The sequence below is a fragment of the Trachemys scripta genome, chromosome 11 (genome assembly GCF_013100865.1).
Source record: "Trachemys scripta elegans isolate TJP31775 chromosome 11, CAS_Tse_1.0, whole genome shotgun sequence".
Classification (NCBI taxonomy): domain Eukaryota; kingdom Metazoa; phylum Chordata; order Testudines; family Emydidae; genus Trachemys; species Trachemys scripta.
Genome location: NC_048308.1, coordinates 70441269 through 70464217, shown reverse-complemented (window position 1 = coordinate 70464217; position 22949 = coordinate 70441269). Strand labels below are relative to the sequence as shown.

Genomic DNA, 22949 nt, shown 5'->3' with positions numbered 1-22949 from the left:
GATTCTTGCTGGCAAGTTAAAGAAGTATGGGCTGGATGAATGGACTATAAGGTGGATAGAAAGCTGGCTAGATTGTCGGGCTCAACGGGTAGTGATCAATGGCTCCATGTCTAGATGGCAGCCGGTATCAAGCGGAGTGCCCCAAGGGTCGGTCCTGGGGCTGGTTTTGTTCAATATCTTCATTAATGATCTGGAGGATGGCGTGGACTGCACTCTCAGCAAGTTTGCAGATGACACTAAACTGGGAGGATGGTAGATCCGCTGGAGGGTAGGGATAGGATACAGAGGGACCTAGACAAATTAGAGGATTGGGCCAAAAGAAATCTCATGAGGTTCAACAAGGACAAGTGCAGAGTGCTGCACTTAGGACGGAAGAATCCCATGCATGAATCCCGGACTAGGGACGGAGTGGCTAGGCAGCAGTTCTGCAGAAAAGGACCTAGAGGTTACAGTGGACAAGAAGCTGGATATGAGTCAACAATGTGCCCTTGTTGCCAAGAAGGCTAATGGCATTTTGGGCTGTATAAGTAGGAGCATTGCCAGCAGATCGAGGGATGTGATCATTCCCCTCTATTTGGCATTGGTGAGGCCTCATCTGGAGTACTGTGTTCAGTTTTGGTCCCCACACTACAAGAAGGATGTGGAAAAATTGGAAAGAGTCCAGCAGAGGGCAACAAAAATGATTAGGGGGCTGGAGCACATGATTTATGAGGAGAAGTTGAGGGAACTGGGATTGTTTAGTCTCCAGAAGAGAAGAATGAGGGGGGATTTGATAGCTGCTTTCAACTACCTGAAAGGGGGTTCCGAAGAGGATGGATCTAGACTGTTCTCAGCGGTAGCAGATGACAGAACAAGGAGTAATGGTCTCAAGTTGCATTGGGGGAGTGTTAGATTGGATATTAGGAAAAGCTTTTTCACTAGGAGGGTGGTGAAGCACTGGAATGGGTTACCTAGGAAAGTGTTGGAATCTCCTTCTTTAGAGGTTTTTAAGGTCAAGCTTGACAAAGCCCTAGCTGGGATGATTTAGTTGGGGATTGGTCCTGCTTTGAGCAGGGGGTTGGGCTAGATGACCTCCTGAGGTCCCTTCCAACCCTGATAGTTTGTGATTCTATGACTCTATGAACACAGTCAGCTGAGGAGGCCTAGCTAGGCCTCTCTTCGGCGGGGTTCAGTGGGCGGGTGGGGGTTCAGGGTTGGGGCACAGGAGGGGGTTAGGAATGCAGGCTCCGGGTGGCACTTACCTCAGATGGCATGTCCCCCCTTCGGATCCTAGGCATAGTTGCAGCCAGGCAGTTCTGCACACTGCCCCGTCCACAGCCACTGTCCCGCAGCTCCCATTGGTCCAGTTCCCGGCCAATGGGAGCTGTGGGGCCAGCACTTGGGGCTGGGGCAGCGCACGGAGCCCCCTGGCCACCCCTGCACCTAGGAGCCAGAGAGGAGATATGCCACCGCTTCCAGGAGCCATGCGGAGTCAGGCTGGGAGCCTGCCTTAGCCCCGCTGTGCCACCGACCGGACTTTTAACTGTCGGATCAGCAGCGCTGACCAGAGCCGTTGGGGTCCCTTTTCGACTGGGTGTTCCAGTCGAAAACTGGATGCCTGCTAACCCTACTCTCTGCTCTGGCACATGGGTGGGGTGGTAGAAGACAGAGCGCAGAGGAAAACCATTCTTCACCCACCTGCTCCAGGGAGGGAGGGAGCAATGCTGTTATCTCCTGTGAGCCCAGATCCAGGCTCTGGGGGACCCCTTTCAGGGGGGGCTCTTACTGACCGTCTGCCCCGCGGATGAGGCGATGTCCCCATTGCAGCCCTGTAAATAAGCTGGGAGTGGAGTGTTGCTAGAAACCTTTTCCCCAGTGGATGGATTTTTTAAGGTCGGGCCGCTGGCCTCTCCCTGCAATCGCGGTGCTCTGCTCTTCTCCCACAGAGGGAAGATTGTGCTGGGCTATACGGACGCGGAGCTGCAGGTGCGCGGCACCGGGTACCAGTTCATCCACGCCGCTGACATGCTGCACTGTGCCGAGAATCACGTCCGAAGTAAGAGTGTTAAAAATCTCCCTCCCCCCATCCCAACCTTCCCCCCCACAGCGTGCTCCTCAGATTCCTGGGGATCATGGCAGGAGCCACCAGCTCAGTTTGCTATGGAGTATGTGACCCTGGGGACCGGGCCCTATTCTGGCTTGCTCACTCTGCCACCCCTGTCAGCATGGAGGTGGACGTCCAGCCGACGAGCCCCTCTTTGTGCCGTGTTGTGCATTATACAAGAGTCTGGCTCTTGCAGCTACTGGTGTGCTGGAGGGACTCTGTCTGACTTAACCAGAACTCCTGCCAGGGTCTCCACAGCAGCACACGCTCTGCCACCTGCAGGCGCTGCCCCCTGACCTGGCCAGCTCTGCCCTCACCCTGCTCCCTTTCAGGGATCGCCCTGGCAGCATCACAGCAGGTAACCCTCTTAGCCCTGTCCATCCCTTCTGCGTCCCTGTGCAAGGCTGTGGGCACCCTGGCTGGCAAACCAGTCCTAAGGGCTTCAGGGGAACAGAAATCTGGTAGCTTCCCCTTTAAATTCCATTCCTGGAGCCCGCTGCTGTAGTCCATGTACACAGTCACATGGGAGCGGTCACCACGGGAATGCCACCTGCGAAGCCCTGTTACTTGGGCTTGGTACGGGGGGCTCAGAACATCCCCCAGAAAGAACTGGTAGGAGATAACCACATCCAGGAGTGCAGGCCATGTCTCCGCCTTCCCTTCTTGCAGAGGTTTCCTACAAACGCAGACTGCAAGGGGGGATGCACTGGGGCTACTGCGGGGCTGCACAGTGCCGCCAAGGCTCTGGCGAACATGACTGCTGGGTTACTCTTTGGCTCATCCCTGCATGAGGCAGGAGCCGATGGGGGTGGTGCCTGGATCCTTCCTTGTCCCATTGTGAACCCACACAGGGCTGGGCCCAGTCTGGCCCAGGAACTTCTCCATTGCACATGATGGGTTTGGGGTTCCTACAGACAATTCTCGGCCCATTAGCAGGACCTGACCCAGTGAGGCGCTCAGAAGGGCATTGAGGGTGCTGGGCACATGCTCAGCTCTTTGGAGGGTAAGAGCTGGCATGAGGAGCTCCAGTGTCCGCTGGTGCTCAGGGTTCACCCTCCCCCATGGAGCGGAGAGGAGCATCTCTATTTCCCCAGCCCAGTGGTGCTGGAACCCTAGTCCCACGTCAGGAGGGCAGGCAATACGACCTGGCCTTCGTAAAGGCATGAGCAATGCCTGATTAATTACTGAATGAAGGATTTCTGAAGGGACAGTGTTGATGTTAAGGACTGTGAATCTGTTGGACAAATCATAGCTTTGCCTCCTGCTTGTCTGATCAGGAGCCCATGAGGCGATCCACAGACTGAACCGCAGCGATCTTGGACACAATTTCCACTTCAGGTTCCTGACCCCAAAGCCAGCTTGGTTCAGTTATTTCACCCAGCATCACCAAGTGACTTGAGCCCCTTCAGGGGTCCTTTCTCGGTGCAACATGTCATGCTCACGCTACAGGTCTGTCTCTGATGGATCTGACCCAAAACACGTTGCATGTAACAGAAAGGGAGTCAAGTAAGAAACCCCTGCACAGTTTAGCCATAGCAAGAAGGGGTATTCTGTAAAAGCAGCCACATAGAAAGGGTTAATTGTTTAAATGGCCTCATTAAAACAAGACACAGTTAGTGTGACCCTTATCTGCCCCTTCTCTCAGGTCCCAGCCCCACACGTGTGGGCATTCTAATTTGGCTTGGGGGGGTAAAATTACCTCTGGGTCTTGTCTGACATAACCTCTTAAATGGCTATCATTTTTCTAACATGGCTTTTATAAAGAACATGGGCCAGATAGTCAGGTGGTGTAAATCAGAACTGCCTATTTACTCCAGCTGAGGATCTGGCCCTACTCCTTTAAAGAGCTAATTGTTCTGCCCCCTCCCTTCCCAGATAACTTAACACCACAGTGTCCGCAAATAAACAAACACACATGCAAATATTACTAGCATAGGTGTCATGAATGAGAAAAATGAGGAATTGTCCTTGAGTGGCATTGGACCAGATTGGATGGGCACAGCTGGGCCAGTCTGTATTGAAGGGCTCATGTGCTCCAGGGCACTTCGGTCCTGCAGAAATCGCAGTACCTCGCGACACCAGGGCTCTGCATCCCCGGATCCACCTCTGCAGACCGGGTGTCGCTCCCTGCATTGTCTTGGCATCTCTTTTCCAGTGATAAAAACGGGCGAGAGCGGTCTGACCGTGTTCCGTCTCCTGACAAAAGAAAATCGTTGGAAGTGGGTCCAATCCAACGCTAGACTCGTCTACAAGAATGGCAAACCTGATTACATCATCGCCACGCAAAGGCCGCTTGTGTAAGTGCCGGGGTACAGGCCTGGAATGGGTCTCACCTCTCCTGGGTTCTAGAGCCTGTCAGGCTCTGAGTCACAGTTAGTAAGGAAGCTGTGATAGAGTAGGGCAGGTCACTTGCTTCATCTTCCTAGTACGCTGTCTTGCTTGTTGCTTCTCTCAGAAGGAGAACAATGTAATAATAATGCCTAGCTCTTATCATCAGTCGATCTTAAAGTGCTTTACAAAAGTCACTATCTCCACTTTACAGATGGTGAAACCGAGGCATAGAGCAGTGAGGTGACTTGCCCAATGTCACCCAGCAGAACCGGGACTAGAAACCAGGGCTCCTGAGTTCTAGTCTAGCGCTCAAGCCACTAGGCCACAAAATATACAAATACTTTGAAACTCACCCATTGCTTGGGATAGGACCCAGGGACAAAAAACACTGTATTATTCTAAAGAACGAGAAAATATTCTGGGTTTGATTCTGATGTCACAACAGTTTCACACTAGTATACTGGCTAGAGGGGGGAGCTCATGATTTACTGCACTGTTGGAGCAGAATCGGGGCTCTGAAATTCCACAGTCCCCTCTGGCCTTCACTAGGGCTACCTCATCTCCTCTGGCCGCTTACTTATGGCAAGAGAGGATCGCATACCCCGGCTGCTCCCCTGCATCTTTCTCAATCCTCAGCCGCTGGAGTGAGGGATATCACATTTTTTTATTGAACACACTGTTTTTGTTTTAAAAAAATACATACGCTCATGCAAATAGCCAGAAACTTCTTATACTGACATACAACATGATTCTGTGTACTACAAGCATGCTGCAGATGCTAAGGTGGGAATTATGAAAGCTTGTGTCTTTTAGAGGCTGGTCTTCAGCAGTAGCTGTTTTACCTTCAACCAGGAATGTCACAGGTTTTGCTAGAGCAAAATGTTAAAGACACTTTTAAAATAATGCAATAAAACAATAAGTAATGTTGGGGTTAACCCGTCATTTACTATTACACTCTGAACTGTGCAGTTAGCTCACCAGACCCAGGGAGAGCAGCGTTGCAACTCCAGTTTTCAAGATCCAAGTTTGCAGCTGTGACGGTGTTCACTCACGGCGCCTCCTGCTGGCTGTCCTGGGGATTAGCTCTGCTAGCTCATTATTAGTCTCACTGCCGTCACTTCTGCTCCAGGACCCACGTCACTCCCAGAACCATGGCATCTTCTTCATGCCACATCCCTATGGCCATGTCACGCTCTGTTCTCCCCTGTTCCGGGGGAACTGCAGTCTGCTGTCCGGCCACTTCCCTCAGTGGCAACTGCAACCAGTTGTCTGGCCACTTCCTCTGTGGCAGGTGAGGGGGAGGGGGGGCCAGGCCTGCTCACTACTCTGGGTCCCGGCTCAGGGACCCTGAAGATGGCCACCACTTGCTGTGTCCCCTCTGACTCCTCCGTTCCTTTTCCTGGGCCACTTCCCCACGGCCCCCAGCACCCTCGTCGCCCTTGCCTCAGGGCCCCAGCCTGTGAATCCTGCAGCCAACCAGGCACCATCTTTAGCTCCCCCATCCCCAGTCACTGCTAGCAGCACTGCTCTGTCCAGGGTGCTATTTCCCTTCTGCCTGGCCAGGAGCCTGGTGTTCCCTCATCAAGCTCCAGTCAGCTACTGAACTTGCTCTGCCCTGCAGCTCTTCTCATATGGGCCTGCCCAACCCTGATTGGCTGCTCCTCACAGCCCCTTTCCTATTGGCTGCTTTTCATGCAGCTGCCTGATTAACCCCAAACTGTCCAGTGTGGGACAGTCACCCCATCACAGCAGCCCACAGAAAAGGGGCTTGGGTGGCTCCATGCAGGGAACTGGATGGGGCTTTACCCCTTGCTGCAGGGAAGAGTTCAGACAGGGGACTCACCTCCCCAGTGGAGCAGATGTGCCTGCATGCTACCTCCTTGCAGCTGTGGATGGTTTCCCCAAAGCTGTGCTGGAAATGTGCCGCCCCCTGCGTGAGTCTGCAGTGTGAGCCCCTGGAAAAGGCTGGCCAGCCCAGCTCCAGAACAGGCAGCTCCAGGCCCAACTGCTTGGGGAAGTAGGTGACTAAGGAGCAGCTCAGAGAGGTGCGGTGCACTCGCTTGGCTGCCTCTTCCTCGGCCCATGGGCAGCACAGTCACCTGGAGGAGCATAAGGTGTGGTGATATCAAGCACCAAGCCGTGCAGCTTGGAACCAGGAAAACTTGCCAAGCGGCTGAATTGATATTGTGTAATGGCAGCGTGGGGTTGCAGGACAGCCTTAAAAATTGGGGCCAGATGCAGGATGTCCCACACTATGTGCCGCACTTGAGCTGCATTGTGCGACAACAGGCCAGTTATTAAGCCAAGCCAACGATACTCTCTCTGGCTGATCCTGGAAACCTTTTCTCCTACAAATAGTCCTGACTCTTGTGTGTGGTCTCCAACTTCACTGGGATTTCTCCCATGTATGGGAACCACCTGCAGGAATGAGGGGGTGCAGGGAGATTCCCTATCTTCCCTTCAGAAGTCATGAAAACACCACCAACACAACTGCAGAGGGTTTGCCCTCAGCCTTTGCTTTGATCACAGGCTGCATTTTAGGGAGGTAAATGCTTGAACCTCCATCAATGAACTCCCTGGCAAAACTCCCATTGACTTCAATGGCACAAGATTATGACTGATACCCTGATATCACTTATATCATCAGTTAGACATATGTGAGCTTGCTGTTGATGCACAGTCCCTAGCATAGAACATCCCTCTACCATCTGGGAATATCCCTCAGCGAGACCTTACCTTCACACAAAACAGCTGATAAATGCTATTGGGTTCTTTTTTCAAGTCTTAGTTAGTGTCATTCTTCATTCCGTCTGGAGTTTCCGTTTCTATTTTGTCCAGGATGAAATATAAACCCGGTGAAGCTACCTGACTTTATACATGCACCAGAGAACCAAATGCAACTCCCCTATTTTAAGAACCCTATGTTAGTTCTGCATCAGATTCCAAAATTAAAGTCAAGGTTTTCCAGGAGCATAGGAATGGCCTGACTGGGTCAGACCAATGGTCCATCTAATCCAATATCCTGTCTCTGACAGTGGCCAGCACCAGCTGCTTCAGAAGAAGAAACTTTGAGTAGGCAGTGATGGAGAACTTTGGCAGGCTGGATTTTGTTACTCTTTGCAACGTAACTATCAGAAATGGGGCGCTGGTCTGTGTTTAATGGAAAGTTGATTTTGAACTACATTCCTTTCTCTTAGCAATGTTAAAATCCAGTTTTGTATGAGTGCAGCCTTCTGAAAGAGTTATACGTGAGGAAGACTTCAGACTATTTAATATCTCCTTTACCTTTTGTGCATGGAGGTCACTCGCCTAGGTTCCCCTCCCTCATCCCAAATATAAGGTGCAAGCTTCCAAAAAAGATCTTTGATACCAGTGACTATGTGAGCGCTAGGGGGAATCAGCGAGGCAATATTAACCTGTGAGCTGAGTCATTCTAGGTCTCCTTGTGGGTATGTGTCCATAACCAATCTTGTCTTTGTTCTGTGCAGAGATGAAGAAGGAGGGGAGCACCTTCGGAAGCGTTCTATGCATCTTCCTTTTACCTTTGCTACAGGAGAGGCACTGTTATATCAAATGCCCTACCCGCTTCCTGGCTTCCCTGACCCTTTCCACAGCAAAGGGAAAAACAACAGATCCAAAAAGAATTCTCACAGTAAAGGGGGGAGGTCCCAGAAGGACAATGTAGACCCAAACTCTCTCCTGGGAGCCAGGATGAGGCAAGATGAGGCTGTTTATGTCTCCCACCCAGCTTCTACTCCCAAACATTCCTTCAGCAGCAATCTCTTCAGCCACCTGGGAGAATCTGGCTTATTTGGGACTGGAGGAGAGAACTGGAATGCGGTTGCTAATCCATTGTCCTCTGGGGAAAATGGTCCCAAGCAGGAGCTAGATGATTTGAGGCAAGGGGACCCAGTGTTGACCACACTGGATTCTCTCTCGATTAGCAGTGATGAAAACTGTTCAAATACTGAGCTGTTTAGTGCTTTGGAGGGTCTAGGGCTGAATGCGGAGGATCTGGAGCTCTTGCTGCTGGATGAGAGGATGGTGAGGGTAGAAATGGACTTGGATTATAGTCCGTCTCTGAACGATCTATTAACAAACAATGAAATCCTTTCCTATATTCATGGTTCGCTTGTAAACAAAGGTGAGGATGAGCCCACTGGGGAGCAGCAGGCCTGTTCCTCGTCTGACCCAGGCCAGAATCCAAGCAAAGACCCAGTGGTGTATCCATCTCAGATGCCAGAGAAAGGATCCCAGTGCTCACCTCAGCCCCCGCCACAAAACCAGCAGTCGCTGATCTTGCATCTCCCTCAGCAAATGCAGCAGCATATTGTGACCCAAAACCAGCAGAGCAGCCAGCCGTGGCCCTCAGTTCTCAGTCAGCCGAGACCCTCGCTGGTGAAGCAGGCTGCTGAGGAGAAGCAGCAGCCTAGCAGCCTGCAGTGGAGGCCACCAGCAGGAACAGCTGAGCTTGGCCTGTCTCAGTTTGTACAGTCACCTCTTGGTCATCAGCAGCAGAGTCCACAATGGGTCAGACCTCCTGGATCAAACCATCTCCATCAACCCATAGAAATCCCTTACCAACATAAGCAACACAGGCAGCAGCTGGAGAGCAACCTCCACGCAGTGCAGGGAGCACATCAACCACTCCTGCAGCAAAGCCAGCCCTGCATCCAACAAAACCGGATCCAGGCGCACACAGAGCCGCAGCTGAAACAAAAACACAACCAGCACTTGTTAGTGAATGGGCTGTGCAGCCATGACTCATCCAACCAGCCAGCCCTAGGGGGTAACACATGGCAGGGCTATAGCTACAGGCCTACAAATCAGCCACCCAAGGGGCTCCCAGCACAGACCGATAGCTATGGTGTCGAACAGGAGCTGAGCTCCCAGCTCTGCCCAGCTCAGGTGCCAAACACAGGAGTGTCCACCATTCATTTTTACCTGAACGGGCTGTCCAGCATGGAGATAGGAGATAGAGAAGCATCCCAAGAAGAGATGACTCCGTATTCGGGTTTTGTCCCCCCTTCCTCATATCAGATCATTTCTGCAAAGCAGCTGACCCCTTCGGTGTCCCAGTACCTGTGTCCAAATTCAGCCTTGGATCACTTTGTGAATATCCATGAACAACGGGAAGCCTCCATGCACTCTTACGGGACACACATGCCGTTATTACGCCAGGATAATATCCATAAGGTAAGCAGCTCTTTTACATTGGAGCTAAAGATTTCCTGAATCTGTCACTTGTTTCAGCGCCTCATCTAGTGGTGATTTTATTAATTTGGGGACTAACTCTCCTCCCATTTACACCATTGTAAATCAGGAGCAACTCCACTGTAGTCCATTGACTTACACCAATGTCAAGTGGGCATCAGAGGAGGACCTGCCCCATTGGCCAAGCATTTTCAAAAGTGAGTAGTGGGGTGAGGTTTCTCACTTTTCAGGTGTCCAACCGGAGGTACCTGACAGGGGCCCACTCTTCAGAGGGTGGGAGTCCAGCAGTGTCTAACAGTTGGCCCCTTTAAGGAGTCTCAAGATGGGCAACTGAAATCACTAGCCCTTTTTGAAACTCTAGGCTTCTCCTTTAGTCTGCAAATACACACGCATTGAGTTAGCCTGCCAGAGTGTCCTATTGAATTGTGGTGCCCTGCGGTGAAAAATGGGCCTTTGCTAACCCTTTCTCCTATGATGAATTGAAGAACAAAAGAATGGAGAACATGCTGCATGGATTCCTGTCCTTAACAGGTGAACATTCCTGGCTCAAGTTTCCATAGGGATCACGGCACACAGTGTGCGGCAAAATCCTCACCTCTGTATTTATGGACAGAAATGCTGAAAGAGTGATTGTTGCAATATGCCCGTTGGTATTGCTCTGGCAAAACAAAGGTGAAGGACTGATTTTGCAGCAAAGATGTCAGAGTGCCTTTAGAACAATGCCTCCTATACAGGGGTGAAAGTAACTTAAAGGACTTACCGGTACGCCGGAGTCCTGAGCGGGGGCGTGGCCTCAACTGGAAGAGGCGTGGTCTCAACCAGAAGAGGCAGGGCCTTTCCAGATTTAAAGGCCCTGGGGCTCTGGCTGGGAGCCCCAGAGCCTTTAAATCACCCCGGAGCTACCAGCTGCAGAGGTGGCTGGGAGCCCCGGGGAAAATTAAAGGGCCCGGGGCTCCAGCCGCCATGGAGCTCCGGGCCCTTTAAATCACCGCAGGAGCCTGGCTGCTGGAGCTCTGGTGGGGATTTAAAGGGCCCGGGGCTCCCCACAGCGGCTGGAGCCCTGAACCCTTTAAATCACCACCATGGAAGCTGGTCCAGCCCGGCACAGCATACTGGCTCTTGCCGGTACACCGTACTGGACTGGATCAGCTTACTTTCACCTCTGCTCCTATAGGCCAGTTATCTGTCAGTGGTACTCACCTGTAGTATCTGAGTGCCTCATGCTCTTACATACAAGTTGCCTCATGTGCCCCTGTTTCATAGAATATCAGGGTTGGAAGGGACCTCAGGAGGTCATCTAGTCCAGGCCCCTGCTCAAAGCAGGGCCAATCCCCAGACAGATTTTCGCGCCAGATCCCAAAATGGGCCCCTCAAGGATTGAACTCACAATGGTGGGTTTAGCAGGCCAATGCTCAAACCACTGAGCTATCCCCCCACCTGTCTTCCCTCAGCCCAAAAATGATGATTGTGTTTTACAAACTGAAGCACAGAGAGACTAAAATGACTTCTGCAGGGTCACACCACAAGCCTTGGGAGAGCAGTGATTAAAGCCACTGCCTCATGCTGTGCTGCTTCCCCATCAACACAGGCTCCACTCTGCCCCATGCCACCAGCTCCACTCACTGCCTCCCCATTGGTTAGCCATTTGGGAGCTGAGAGCCAATCAGGTTCTGAACAGCCCTCCCTCATCCTCCCTCCCCTCCCCTCCCCCCGCAGCAGTGGGCAAGGGTAGGGCACACTTCTGCCAATGGAGAAGCAGTAACTAGAGCCGGGTGGTATGGGGCAAAGCCCCTCCCCTACATGAGAGGTGGAGAGGTGGTTAGGCCAGCGAGTGGCATTTTGACCCGTCCTCAGCTGTGGCTCCATCCCATGCTTCTTCCCTATCTTCAAGGACTGGCCCTGGGTGACAGAGACCAGTTGAGACTTTCCCCTTCCCCTTCCACTGGATCGTCCAAGACAGGCCAGGACTATGGCCAAGAATGGATTCTCCTTGTTGCACCCCAGTGAGGCACAGGGACAGCAATTGACTTACCCCAGGTCATACATGTAGTCTGTGGCAGACCAGGGAATTCCTAGATTCATCGATTCAGATTCCAAGACCAGAAGGGACCATTGTGACCATCTCATCTGACCATCTAGATAGCCCAAGGCAGAGAACTGCCCCAAAATAATCCCTAGAACAGATCTTTTAGAAATTGAACCTGTCTCTCCCAGGTCCCAGATGACACTTTTCCCATCTTTACCTTCAGTGTTTAAAACATTAAATCCTCCAGAATCCCTAAACGTTTTCTCTCTGTCTTCCCTCAGCCCGAAAATGATTGTGTTTTGACCAACGCTAATGTGGGATACCCCCGAGACTGCCTCCTGCCCAACAGAAACCCTGCTTCCTCAGACGAGCTGCATTCCTGCACAGAACTGCTTCAAAATCATTCTAAACCCTCCAGCAGTGGCTTTTATCTCTAAGAGTGGACGATTAGATTGCCCAAACCTGGATTATTCAGACCATATGGAGAAAAAGCTGTGTTAAAGTTATGGAAAACAAGCAGCTATTTTTTTCTGGCTATTTTTATCAACCTCACATGGTAGTGATTGTGACAGAGAGGGCTTGGCCAGGAGTGAGAAGGAACTTTACATGGTAGAGTTTAATTTTCACAAAGATATTACCGATCTGAGCATTGATGTTCCACCTACAACAGTCTACTAGAGAGGCCGTGGCAGGGGGAAACAACTTTTAATTCTTCACAACCCCTCTGTAATGCATTTGTAAAAATAGTCAGGGCTTGAGCTATGTACACAAAGTCTCATTTGTGAGATTATCTTGGAATGGCTAAGAGTTTTTTGTGTTCTTTGCTTCATCAGTTGGGAGTTTCCAAATGTCAGGGCCCTATCTGTTTTCTTTCATGTTTCCCTGGTAGGGTTATCCATTGCAGAAAGGCAAAGACATCCAGCTACAAAGGAAAATTGGCTTGGAAATATCTTGACCCAGCCTCATCTCTTTCTTTTGTAGCAGTCTTTTAAATTGAATACAGAATTAATGTTTTGCTGTAGAAAACTACTATTTAACTTGAACAAAGACAACCGTGTTGAAGATGTGACATTGACATAACAAGTCTTGCACTTTGATGAAAAGAGTTTTCTATTGCACTACACTAATTTTTAGTTCTACTGTTACGTAAGATTGTTGGGTTGGTTTTTTTTACATTGGTGTGGTTTCATCGGTTTAAACACATTTTATCAGTCTCTACAATTTAGGACATTTTTGTTTCTGTCATTGAGCTCAGAGGTTCAACAGTGTAGATATTGTTTTGGTGAAGCCACACCACTGTAAAAAAGGCAAGATGTGGAATTTCACTAACTGTGCACAGATTGTAATGAATCTCTTCCTGCTGGGTTTGCCAAAGCTTTTTGGTTTGTGACAGTTTGCTTTTAAAAAAACCCCACATTTCCATATGACGTGGTTGACCATGAAACCAATCACGCTCGTCAGAAAGTAACTGCCATGAACGAATACCCGAGCTGCTGCTTTTCCAAACATAGCTCTAAAGTCACATTCCACTAAGTCTGCAAACAACTGACCTATATTCTCATATTATGTGGGTCCTTTCACAGCCAGACTGCAACATTCATAAGAGACATTATCAGTAACTGATTCCACAGATTAGAGCTTTAGGTATTGTAGTAAATTTCACTGAGTGTCGTTTTGTTGTCTTCTGTATGATATGCCCAAGTTGGTTGGTTTTGATTCTCAGAGTACCTGCCATATATTCTGTCTGAAAGTGGATCTAAACCACTAAGACTATTCAAAACCACAGGAGCTCATGTGTAGGTACTTAATTATAAAAAATTAGGAGCAGACTGGCATATAAGCCATATGTTGTATCTGTGCCTAAAAAGATTGCAAATAAGTAGAGGACTTGTCTAGTTCAGAGGAAGAGTCAGATTACTGTACAGAGAAGTTTGCAATACGATAAAGAAAATAAGTATAATGATACTTAATTTAAAATACTTGACATAGTGATATTTTCCCACAGAAGAAATACAACCAATACATATGTATATAATATGAGCCAACAGATATATTTTTATGCTACTCCAGCAGAGAAAAACATATCTTATCTTCCCAAGGTATTCAAGTAATGTCCTTTGGAACAAGAAAAATAGACTACTCAAAGGATCAGAAATTATGGCTACCTGTTGTCAGAAACCTACCATAAAAGAACATTCTTTCTGTGTGATCAGCCTTGATTTTGCATTAACCTTACATCTTTTTTATTTCAATAAAAGGTTTTGGCTCTTAGCACTTCTGTGATTCGCTTCCTTGACTTCTGCTCTTGTTATTTATTATAAACAACCACAGTGAAGTTCGACTTTCACTTCTTGTCCTTTTGTGTCATTAGGGCCCTGATCCTGTAGCCACACCATTCCACACATGTGATGAGGGGGTTGATTTTTTTCGTTTAAACATTACCAGTGTAATTTTATCATTGGCTTCAATAGGAGCAGGGGAAATACCTGTGCATGGGTGAAGACTTGTAAAGAAATTTGTCCATTGGATTTGACTTGAAACATCAGGTCTCTGTAGTGCTAGACACTGTACAAACAAATAGTGAGAGAGTGCTTGCTTCAGAGGACTTCCCCGGACTAAATAGACAAGAGGTGGGAAAGGAATAGAGAAGTGATGCATCCTAGGTCATAGAGTAGGTCAGTGGGAAATAGAACCCATAGTTCCTGGGTCCCAGGCTGATGCCCTACCTGCTAGGCCACACCACTTCTGGAATTTCTACCCACAGAATTGGTCCGACGTGTCAGGCTGCTAAGTCATTACAAACACTTCTTCCCCAAACCAGTGCTTAAATTATCTTTAGCTTATTGCTGATTAAAAACTGAGAGTCAGCAGCTCAGACCTCATGGGCAACCCTCCAATCGTAAACTAGTGTATGTGCACAAAGGAGGAAAAACAACCATGCACACTAAGCTTAGGAATAAGATGTCAGCGGCCTGATTTTTTTTTTAAACCCAGCCTACAGTTGTGCACAGGGGCAATTAATTGCTGGAGCAAATGGGAGTCTGCAGACATCTAATTACTAGAGCTGATCAGGAATTTTCTCCCAAAACAATTACTCTTGTTTTGCTCTCAATAGCTTGTGTTTGACCTAAGCAATATCTTCCGAAAAAGTGTCCAGTCTTGAAGCCAGCAAGAGAGTGCTTCCCTTGGTAGCTTGTTCCAATGGTTAATCATCTGTACTATTTGAAAATGCAGGCCTTGTTTCTAACTTAAATTTGTGAGGCTTTGACTTCCACCCATTGGTTCTAGTTCTGCTTTTCTCCATTGGATTAAAGAGCCTTTTCATTTCCAGTGTTCTCTCCCTGTGAAGATGCTTATACACCAGGGGTGGGCAAACTATGGCCCGTGGGCCACATCTGCCCCACGGGACTGTCCTGCCCGGCTCCTGAGCTCCTGGCCTGGGAGGCTAGCCCTCGGCCCCTCCTCTGCTGTCCCCCCTCCCCCGCAGTCTCAGCTCGCTTGCTTCATTGCTGGCGCAATGTTCTGGGCGGCGGGGCTGTGAGCTCCTGGGACAGTGCAGCTGCAGAGCTCGGGCAGACCCGGTGCTCTGTGCTGCATGGTGGCGGCAGTGGTGGAGTGGCCTGGCTCCAGCCAGGCAGCATGGCTGTAGCACCGCCAGCCACTGGTGCTCCAGGCAGCTCTGTAAGGGAGCAGGGGGGGTTGGATAGAGGGCAGGGGAGTTTGGGGTGGTGGTCAGGGGACGGGGGTGTGGATGGTGGTTGGAGGGGAAACAGGGTTGAATGGAGGCAGGAGTCCCGGGGGGGGGGGCAATCAGGAAGGAGCCGGGGGTTGGATGGGGCAGCAAGGGGCAGTTAGGGGCAGGGGTTCCGGGGCAGTCAGGGGACAGGGAGCGGGGTGTGTGTGGATGGGGCAGGGGTCCCAGAGGGGCCATCAGGGAACAGTGGGGGTTGGATCTGGCAGAAGTCCCGGGGGGGCAGATAGGAGGTGGGGGCCGGGCCATGACCCCCTCCCCTAACCGACCCTCAATACAATTTACAAAACCCAATGCAGCCCTCAGACCAAAAAGTTTGCCCACCCCGTTATACACCGTAATCAAGTCCCTTCTTGATCTTTTTGATAAGCTACGCAGATTGAACTCCTTAGTCTCTCACTGCCATACATTTTTTCAGTCCTAGAATAATTTTTGGGGCTCTTCTTTGTACCCCCTCCACTTTTTCAACATTCTCTTTGAACTGGGGACATTAGAACTGTGCTCTGTATTCCAGTGTCAGTCTCACCAGGGCCATAACCAGAGCTAAAGTCACCAGTCAGAGGGATGGATGTCCCAAAGGTGTGAAGGCAAACAATTTTCTTTAATGTGCAGCATGAAGGTGCAGAGAGTAGCAGCATAAGACAGTAAGTGCATGTAGCCCTTTTGGCCACAGTATCGCATTTGAAGTGCCCGTTAGCCAGGATTTCAACATTTGTGCATCTGCATAAAAGCACAACCCTTTCCACTGCTCCACTACGCATGATCGCATAATTCAAGTCTCAGTTTGGCTATCGCTCACCCCAGCATACGTTCAGTGTAACTGAAAGCGGAACTGGCCCGCCTTCAAGCGACTATAGAATTTTTCACTGGGGCTCAGGCTTTTTCCCTCTGCCTCTCACGAGCAACTAAGTTCAAAAGCCCCTCTAATGGGGAGTCTACACTGGGTTAACCTGGAGTTTAACCATGATTCTCTTACGGGGGAGTTTTTCAAAGGATTTAGGTGCCTCCTCACCATTTGTGCTGTTGAAAGTCTCCCTGGTAGTGCACAAATATTGCTAACCAGTGAATTATTGATTCCTGAACCTTCTTTTATGGAATCAGATTTCAGAGTAGCAGCCGTGTTAGTCTGTATCCGCAAAAAGAACAGGAGTACTTGTGGCACCTTAGAGACTAACAAATTTATTAGAGCATAAGCTTTCGTGGACTACAGCCCACTTCTTCGGATGCATAAAGAGTGGAACATATATTGAGGAGATATATATACACACATACAGAGAGCATGAACAGGTGGGAGTTGTCTTACCAATTCTGAGAGGCCAATTAAGTAAGAGAAAAAAACTTTTGAAGTGATAATCAAGCTAGCCCAGTACAGACAGTTTGATAAGAAGTGTGAGAGTACTTACAAGGGGAGATAGATTCAACGTTTGTAATGGCTCAACCATTCCCAGTCCTTATACACAGGGCCGGCTCCAGGGTTTTGGCCGCCCCAAGCAGCCAAACAAACAAACAAACAAAAGCCGCAATCAGGATTGCGATCTGCGGCGGCAATTCGGCGGGAGGTCCTTCGCTCCAAGCAGGAGTGAGGGACCGTCCGCCGAATTGCTGCCGAACAGCTGGACATGCTGCCCCTCTCAGAAACGGCTGCCCCAAGCACCTGCTTGGTAAGCTGGTGCTTGGAGCCGGCCCTGCTTATACAATCCTGAGTTGATTGTATCTAGTTTGCATATCAATTCCAGCTCAGCAGTCTTAAAATAGAAAAACTTCAAAAACAGACTCCAACGAGAGACTGCTGAGCTGGAATTGATATGCAAACTAGATACAATCAACTCAGGATTGAATAAGGACTGGGAATGGCTGAGCCATTACAAACATTGAATCTATCTCCCCTTGTAAGTATTCTCACACTTCTTATCAAACTGTCTGTACTGGGCTAGCTTGATTATCACTTCAAAAGTTTTTTTCTCTTACTTAATTGGCCTCTCAGAGTTGGTAAGACAACTCCCACCTGTTCATGCTCTCTGTATGTGTGTATATATATCTCCTCAATATATGTTCCACTCTATATGCATCCGAAGAAGTGGGCTGTAGCCCAGGAAAGCTTATGCTCTAATAAATTTGTTAGTCTCTAAGGTGCCACGAGTACTCCTGTTCTTTTATGGAATGTGCATCTTGCATCCTGAATTTATTTCTAATTTCTAGTATTCTAGTAAAAATACACAAGACTGAGCTCTCTAACAGAAGGCCAGTTTCAATCTTGTCATTCCTTAGTCATATACATCCTCCATCTTAATGATCAAGTTCATGTAAGTAGCTAAAATATGTCAAATGAATTAGTGATGTACATGCAATCCCATTGCACATCCCCTCATTAGAGGATTTGCCCTGCCCCTGATGGGTTTGTCACTGATGTAAAGCTAAAATATGTTTGCTTGTAACAGAAACTCTAGCTGTGAACAGCCATTTGGCACAAGAAGCCATGAGAACTCCCTCTGTCACTACCTAATTGGGTCTCTGGCATTGTTGGCTTCACTTTGGCAACCAGAAGAGCGTCATTTCACCAAGTCTGTAATCCTGAGTTAAAACTTGGTCTTGAGGCTGAATAGAGAGCTCAGGCTTGCCTTTCTACCAATGAGCAGATTTCCCCACCCCCATCTGTCCCCCCTAGGCAAAAATCATTGGCTTGTTGACCAGTCAGGCATGTGGAAGACTTGTGATCACCATCCTCTTCCAAACAGTGCGAGAGCCTTGCCTTAATTTTTTTTTAAGCAAGTAGAGACAATTGCACAAGGTCTAGGGTGGCTGATGGTGCAGATTGCATTAAACCACAGTGACTTTTTGTGGGAAATGGTTTGTATTACCATTGCCCCTAGGAGCCCCAGTCCTGGAGCAGGACTCTATAGCCACTGTACAAATACAGAACAAAAAGACAGTCCCTGTATAAGACAAGACATGGATACAGACACCGAGTACGAGGAAGCAATGAGACAATATCCAGCAGTGTGACTGGACTCAATAACCACGGAGTATTTGTGGAGGTATTGTAGCAAAGGAGAGTTGGAAGGTGGCTATTGAGGTAGCTTTGTGGATGGCTGCAGGGGGTGTTTGGCCCTGCCCTCTTTGCTTACAACAACAGTTGCAATTGTGATGTGGAAACCAGTCCTGTAGTCACAGAGCTAAATGACGTAGGCCAACCAGCCACCAGCTGAGACGAATCACCACTGACCGCGGGCAGATTCATACTGTGATAGTGCTCCGCACTGCTCTCCTGAGCCATCAGCAGTTCCCCAGATCTAATTTTTGTCCGATATTGAGCATGTTACTGTATAGGAATAAGGTAGTATCCCTTTAAATAGCTTGTGAACCATCTAGTGGTGCTTACTGTATTTGTAAACATATGCAAACACACAAAGTCTGAGGCTCAGCAACATAATGAGGAACTCAGGCAAGCTTTGGGTATCTGGGCTTAAGTGTCCAGCCAGATACTCAGGGAGCAGCTCTCAGTAGATGGCAAAATCTTGGAGTTTTGCTTGGAGATCTCTCAGGGCCTTGCTTGTTCTTCTTTCTCCTCCTTGCGTCTCAGTGAGCATCCCTGGGGGTGTGTAAAGGTGAGGGACTCACCCCTGCGGCGCCTCCTGCTGGTGACTTCTGGGAAGTAGCTTATCCAGCTTCCGGAGCACCCTCTGCAGGCCGGTGATCCACCTTACCGCTGGCCCCTGTGTCCCTCCCAGGACCCAGTGCCCCTTTCTCTGGGGTGCTGCCCCTCTGGCAGTAACCCCTCAGTCTCAGGGTCTCCCCACCCAGGGGAACTCCCCACCCACTATCCCCACTTTGCCTTGGTTTTGGCTACTGCCAGTCCTCACTTAGCCCCACTCCCTGGGCAGACTGCAGCGTATCAGCCCCTCATCACAGGCAAAGGGGTTTGGACCTGCTGCCTCTGCCTACCCGTTGCTGCCCCCTGCAACCAAGTACCTAATAGGCCTTCCCAGGCCTGCAGCCTGGGGCTTTCCTAGGTGACTCCTACCTGGTGGCAGACTCGCTGATGGTGACAAGTGGCGTCGGCAGCAGATGATAGGGCCACACTCTAAGGCACAAAGCACTTTGCACAGGGAACAGTCTGCAGAGGAACTGTACTTAGATCCTCCAGTCCTTCATCAGATTCCCCAGCAGCTGGATAAAGGTGTGTGTGACACTCTTCTGCACCCGAGCATGGCACTCTCATCTGCAGCTGCCAGAACCAAAGAGCCAGATGAGGAGGGAACGGGGAGCTGGGAGCAGCCTAAGCAGCAAATTCCCTTGACCTGTGGGGGCCTTTAGTGGTGGGGAGTTGCGGGTGATAGAGGGGGCTGGAACCCACTAGGACAGCCCCACGTGTAGGGAAGGCAGGATCAGGCCAGCTAGAGGGATTCAGGGATCATCTGAGTACAGAGCTTCTCTAGAGCTTACAGCTGTGAGGAGCCTCTGTGAAGAGGACCATGATTCCATGGTCTGCTCCAGGGCAAAGCAACAGGGAAGAACAGGGGGCTGAAGGAAGGGGGTCATCTCTGGGGAGACCTGAGTAACTAGCTCAGCTAAGGGATGATTGGGAGGGGCTGTGAGAACTGACTCTGGAGGGTGCAGACCTCGAGTGGGGCAGGTAATTTAGTGATGAGGTGAGGAGCAGGGGGAGGGGGGAAATGCAGGACAATTGAGGATGAAGATCCCCAAAAACTGGGTGCCAGGGAGAAGGCCTTAGTGCCTGATTCATGTCCCAGTGAAGTCAGTGGAAGCCTCTCCAATGATTGCAATGGGAGCTGGCCTGGGATCTGAGGCTGGGTCTACACTACCTGCCTGAATCGGTGGGTAGAAATCGACCTCCCGGGGATCGATTTATCGTGTCCCGTTGGGACGCGACAATCGATCCCCGAATCGACGCTCTTACTCCACCAGCGGAGGTGGGAGTAAGTGCCGTCGATGGGAAGCCGCAGAGGTCGATTTTGCCGCCGTCCTCACAGCGGGGTAAGTCGGCTGTGATACGTCAAATTCAGCTACGCTATTCACGTAGCTGAATTTGCGTATCTTAAATCGACTCCCCCCTGTAGTGTAGATGTAGCCTGAGACTGGGGAGAGAAACCCCAGGCAAGGAGGGGAACAAACCCACAGGATCCCATCACTACCCAAGCTAAGGGCGAGACATTCCAGCTCCACCCAGGCACCAGTCTGCTCCAAATGAGTGCCTGGGTAGGGGGAGCTACCATGTCTCTAGTGCAGTTTCCTGTCCAAGGAATTTCTGAGGCCCCTGGGCATGGTGCCTGCAGAATCACTACTATAGACCCTCTGCCCCCGCTGCTCTGCAGCAGGGATCCCTAACATGTTTGGACCGATGCATGTGGGACTCACCCCATGCCCCAACATGTTCAGCTGTGGTGGGGCTTGAAAACTCTATTACCATACAGTTGGTTCCCTTTGGATTTAAATAAATAAATCTGGGGGGGGGGGGGAAATAGAAGTGTGTTGTCCAGATCCCCACCTGGTGTAAATGGGCAAAGTGCCATTGGAGTCAAGGGGCCAGGTCCTCATGTGGTGTGTGTATATAAACTGGCTTTGCTCCAGCCAAGTCAACGTCACTAGTTTCCTGATCTCTTTAACAAGCTTACTTCTTTGGTCAGGCTAAATCTTCTTTTGTCTAGGCAGTGTTGACTCCACAGAATCTTATTGTGGTAATTACGGCACCTCTACATTGTTGCGTTTATAAACTCAGTAGGTAACTAGCTCGGTACTGAGATCTCTTTGTAATCATTCCTGCAGGCACTAACTGTATGCTGGAAGTGGTCTTTGAATTTTTTTCTGCTGCTTTTGCGGGCCAATATGTTGAAAACTTCTGCTGGAGCATGATTAGAAGTCAGTGGAGTATGCCGGTTTAGAACCCTGGACAATCCGAGCCTCGAGGAATAAAGGTGGTACATTGTCAGCTGACTTTGCATAGGCCACTGTTTCAGAAAGCTTAATAAACTGGGCAATCAAACATTTAACAGGGTTGGTGCTCTTACCCACCTACCATTAAGGCTATGTCTACACTGCACTTTCATCATTAAAACTTTTGTCATGCAGGGGCGTGGGGGGAAAACAGACCCCTGAACGACAAAAGTTTTAACAATGAAAAGTGTTGATGTAGACAGTGCTTTGTTGGTGGGAGGTGCTCTTCCACCAATGAAGCTACTGCCCGTCTTTGGGGATGGTTTTATTTTGTCAGGAGAGCTCTCTCTACTGTCAACAAAGAGCAGCTACATTGCGTACCTTACAACAGCGTGGGCGTGGCTGTTGTGGCACAGCCGCACCGTTGTAAGGTGTTCAGTGTAGACATAGCCTAAGAAAGACACATAGCAGTACATGGAACTGCAGCACTTTCCCAGAGAGCTTTCATATTAATTCCGTGTTTTACTTCTGGGGGAATTCTGTGCCACGGTGCATGGGCAGAATTGATGTCCCCTGCAGATTTCTTTGCTTCCCTGCAGAAAAATGACTTTCACACCCAGATTTCTCCCCCAGCTGTAGCTCCTCACTGAGCTCCCCACATCCAGATCCCCCTGCTGAGCTCTATCCCCCGCACACCCAGAGCCCCCCACTGAGTCCCAACCACCTTTACCTGGACCCCCCTGCACAGTACCATCACCATTGCACCCAGAACCCCCATCAAGCCCCTGTGCATCCAGATCCCCCCACCTGGATCCCCCACTGAGCTGCCTGCACCCAGATTGCCCCACACCGAACCCTCTGAACCCACACCTGGATTCCCCCCTCACTAAGCTCCTGCCTGCCCACACCTGGTGCACGTGGCATGGAGGGGCAGGGCCCTGGGGTGTTTCTGGGGCAGGCTGGGTCCTTGCACTGTGTCAGGGTTGAGTGCAGCCTCACGCTGAGTCTGTGTTCCGGGGGGAGTTGCACAGTGGTCTCCCACCTCTGTGCAGCCAGTGGCCTGTGCTTCCCAATGCTATGCTGGAGCCTCTACATTTATTTGGCAAATAAAATTTGCAGAATTTTAAAATACTGTGTGCAGAATTTTTAATTTTTTGGTGCAGAATGCCCTCAGGAATAGTATTTGTTACCTCTATGAATCAATGTGGTTCCAATTTAGGTTCCTATTAATCTTGGGTATTTCTTTTAGGTGCTTTTTAAAAAAAAATAATAAAGTTCATGTTGAATATTTTCATAACATTAAGTTTCAAAGGCAACAAGCTGGGAAGTGAAGTTTTGCCTTATTAAAGAGATCCCTAGTGAAGTAACAGTCCATGAGAGATCACTGGGCAGCAGGAGTTTGCAAACAAGGCGGAGATACACTGACATTTTAGCATCTACCCATTGCCTGTAGAAGTGAATTCCAAGAGGCCCACAATATAGTGCTAATAACTAACAGTCTGTTCCAACCCCCACCCCCCAATGAAGTAAATGGGAGTCTTTCCATTAACTTAAGTTATCTTTGGATCAGGCCTTTGGCCCTGATCCTGCAGTCAGTTCTGCACAGGCCCACACAGAGCTCACTGCAGGAGGGGGGCTGGGTCCTTGATCCT

General features: G+C 49.6%; 1 protein-coding gene across 1 annotated transcript in view; it reads left to right on the top strand.

Annotated features, from left to right (window-relative positions):
* Window positions 1–12820, top strand: part of LOC117885063 (aryl hydrocarbon receptor-like) — a 120400-nt gene extending 107580 nt beyond the window's left edge. Inside the window, exons 8-11 of the mRNA XM_034786169.1 lie at window positions 1926–2035; window positions 4239–4380; window positions 7903–9610; window positions 11936–12820. Of these exons, the coding sequence (XP_034642060.1) occupies window positions 1926–2035; window positions 4239–4380; window positions 7903–9610; window positions 11936–12091 (2116 nt within the window). The 3' untranslated portion in view covers window positions 12092–12820. The remainder of the gene's footprint in view (window positions 1–1925; window positions 2036–4238; window positions 4381–7902; window positions 9611–11935) is intronic.
* The last annotated feature ends 10129 nt before the right edge of the window (window positions 12821–22949 follow it).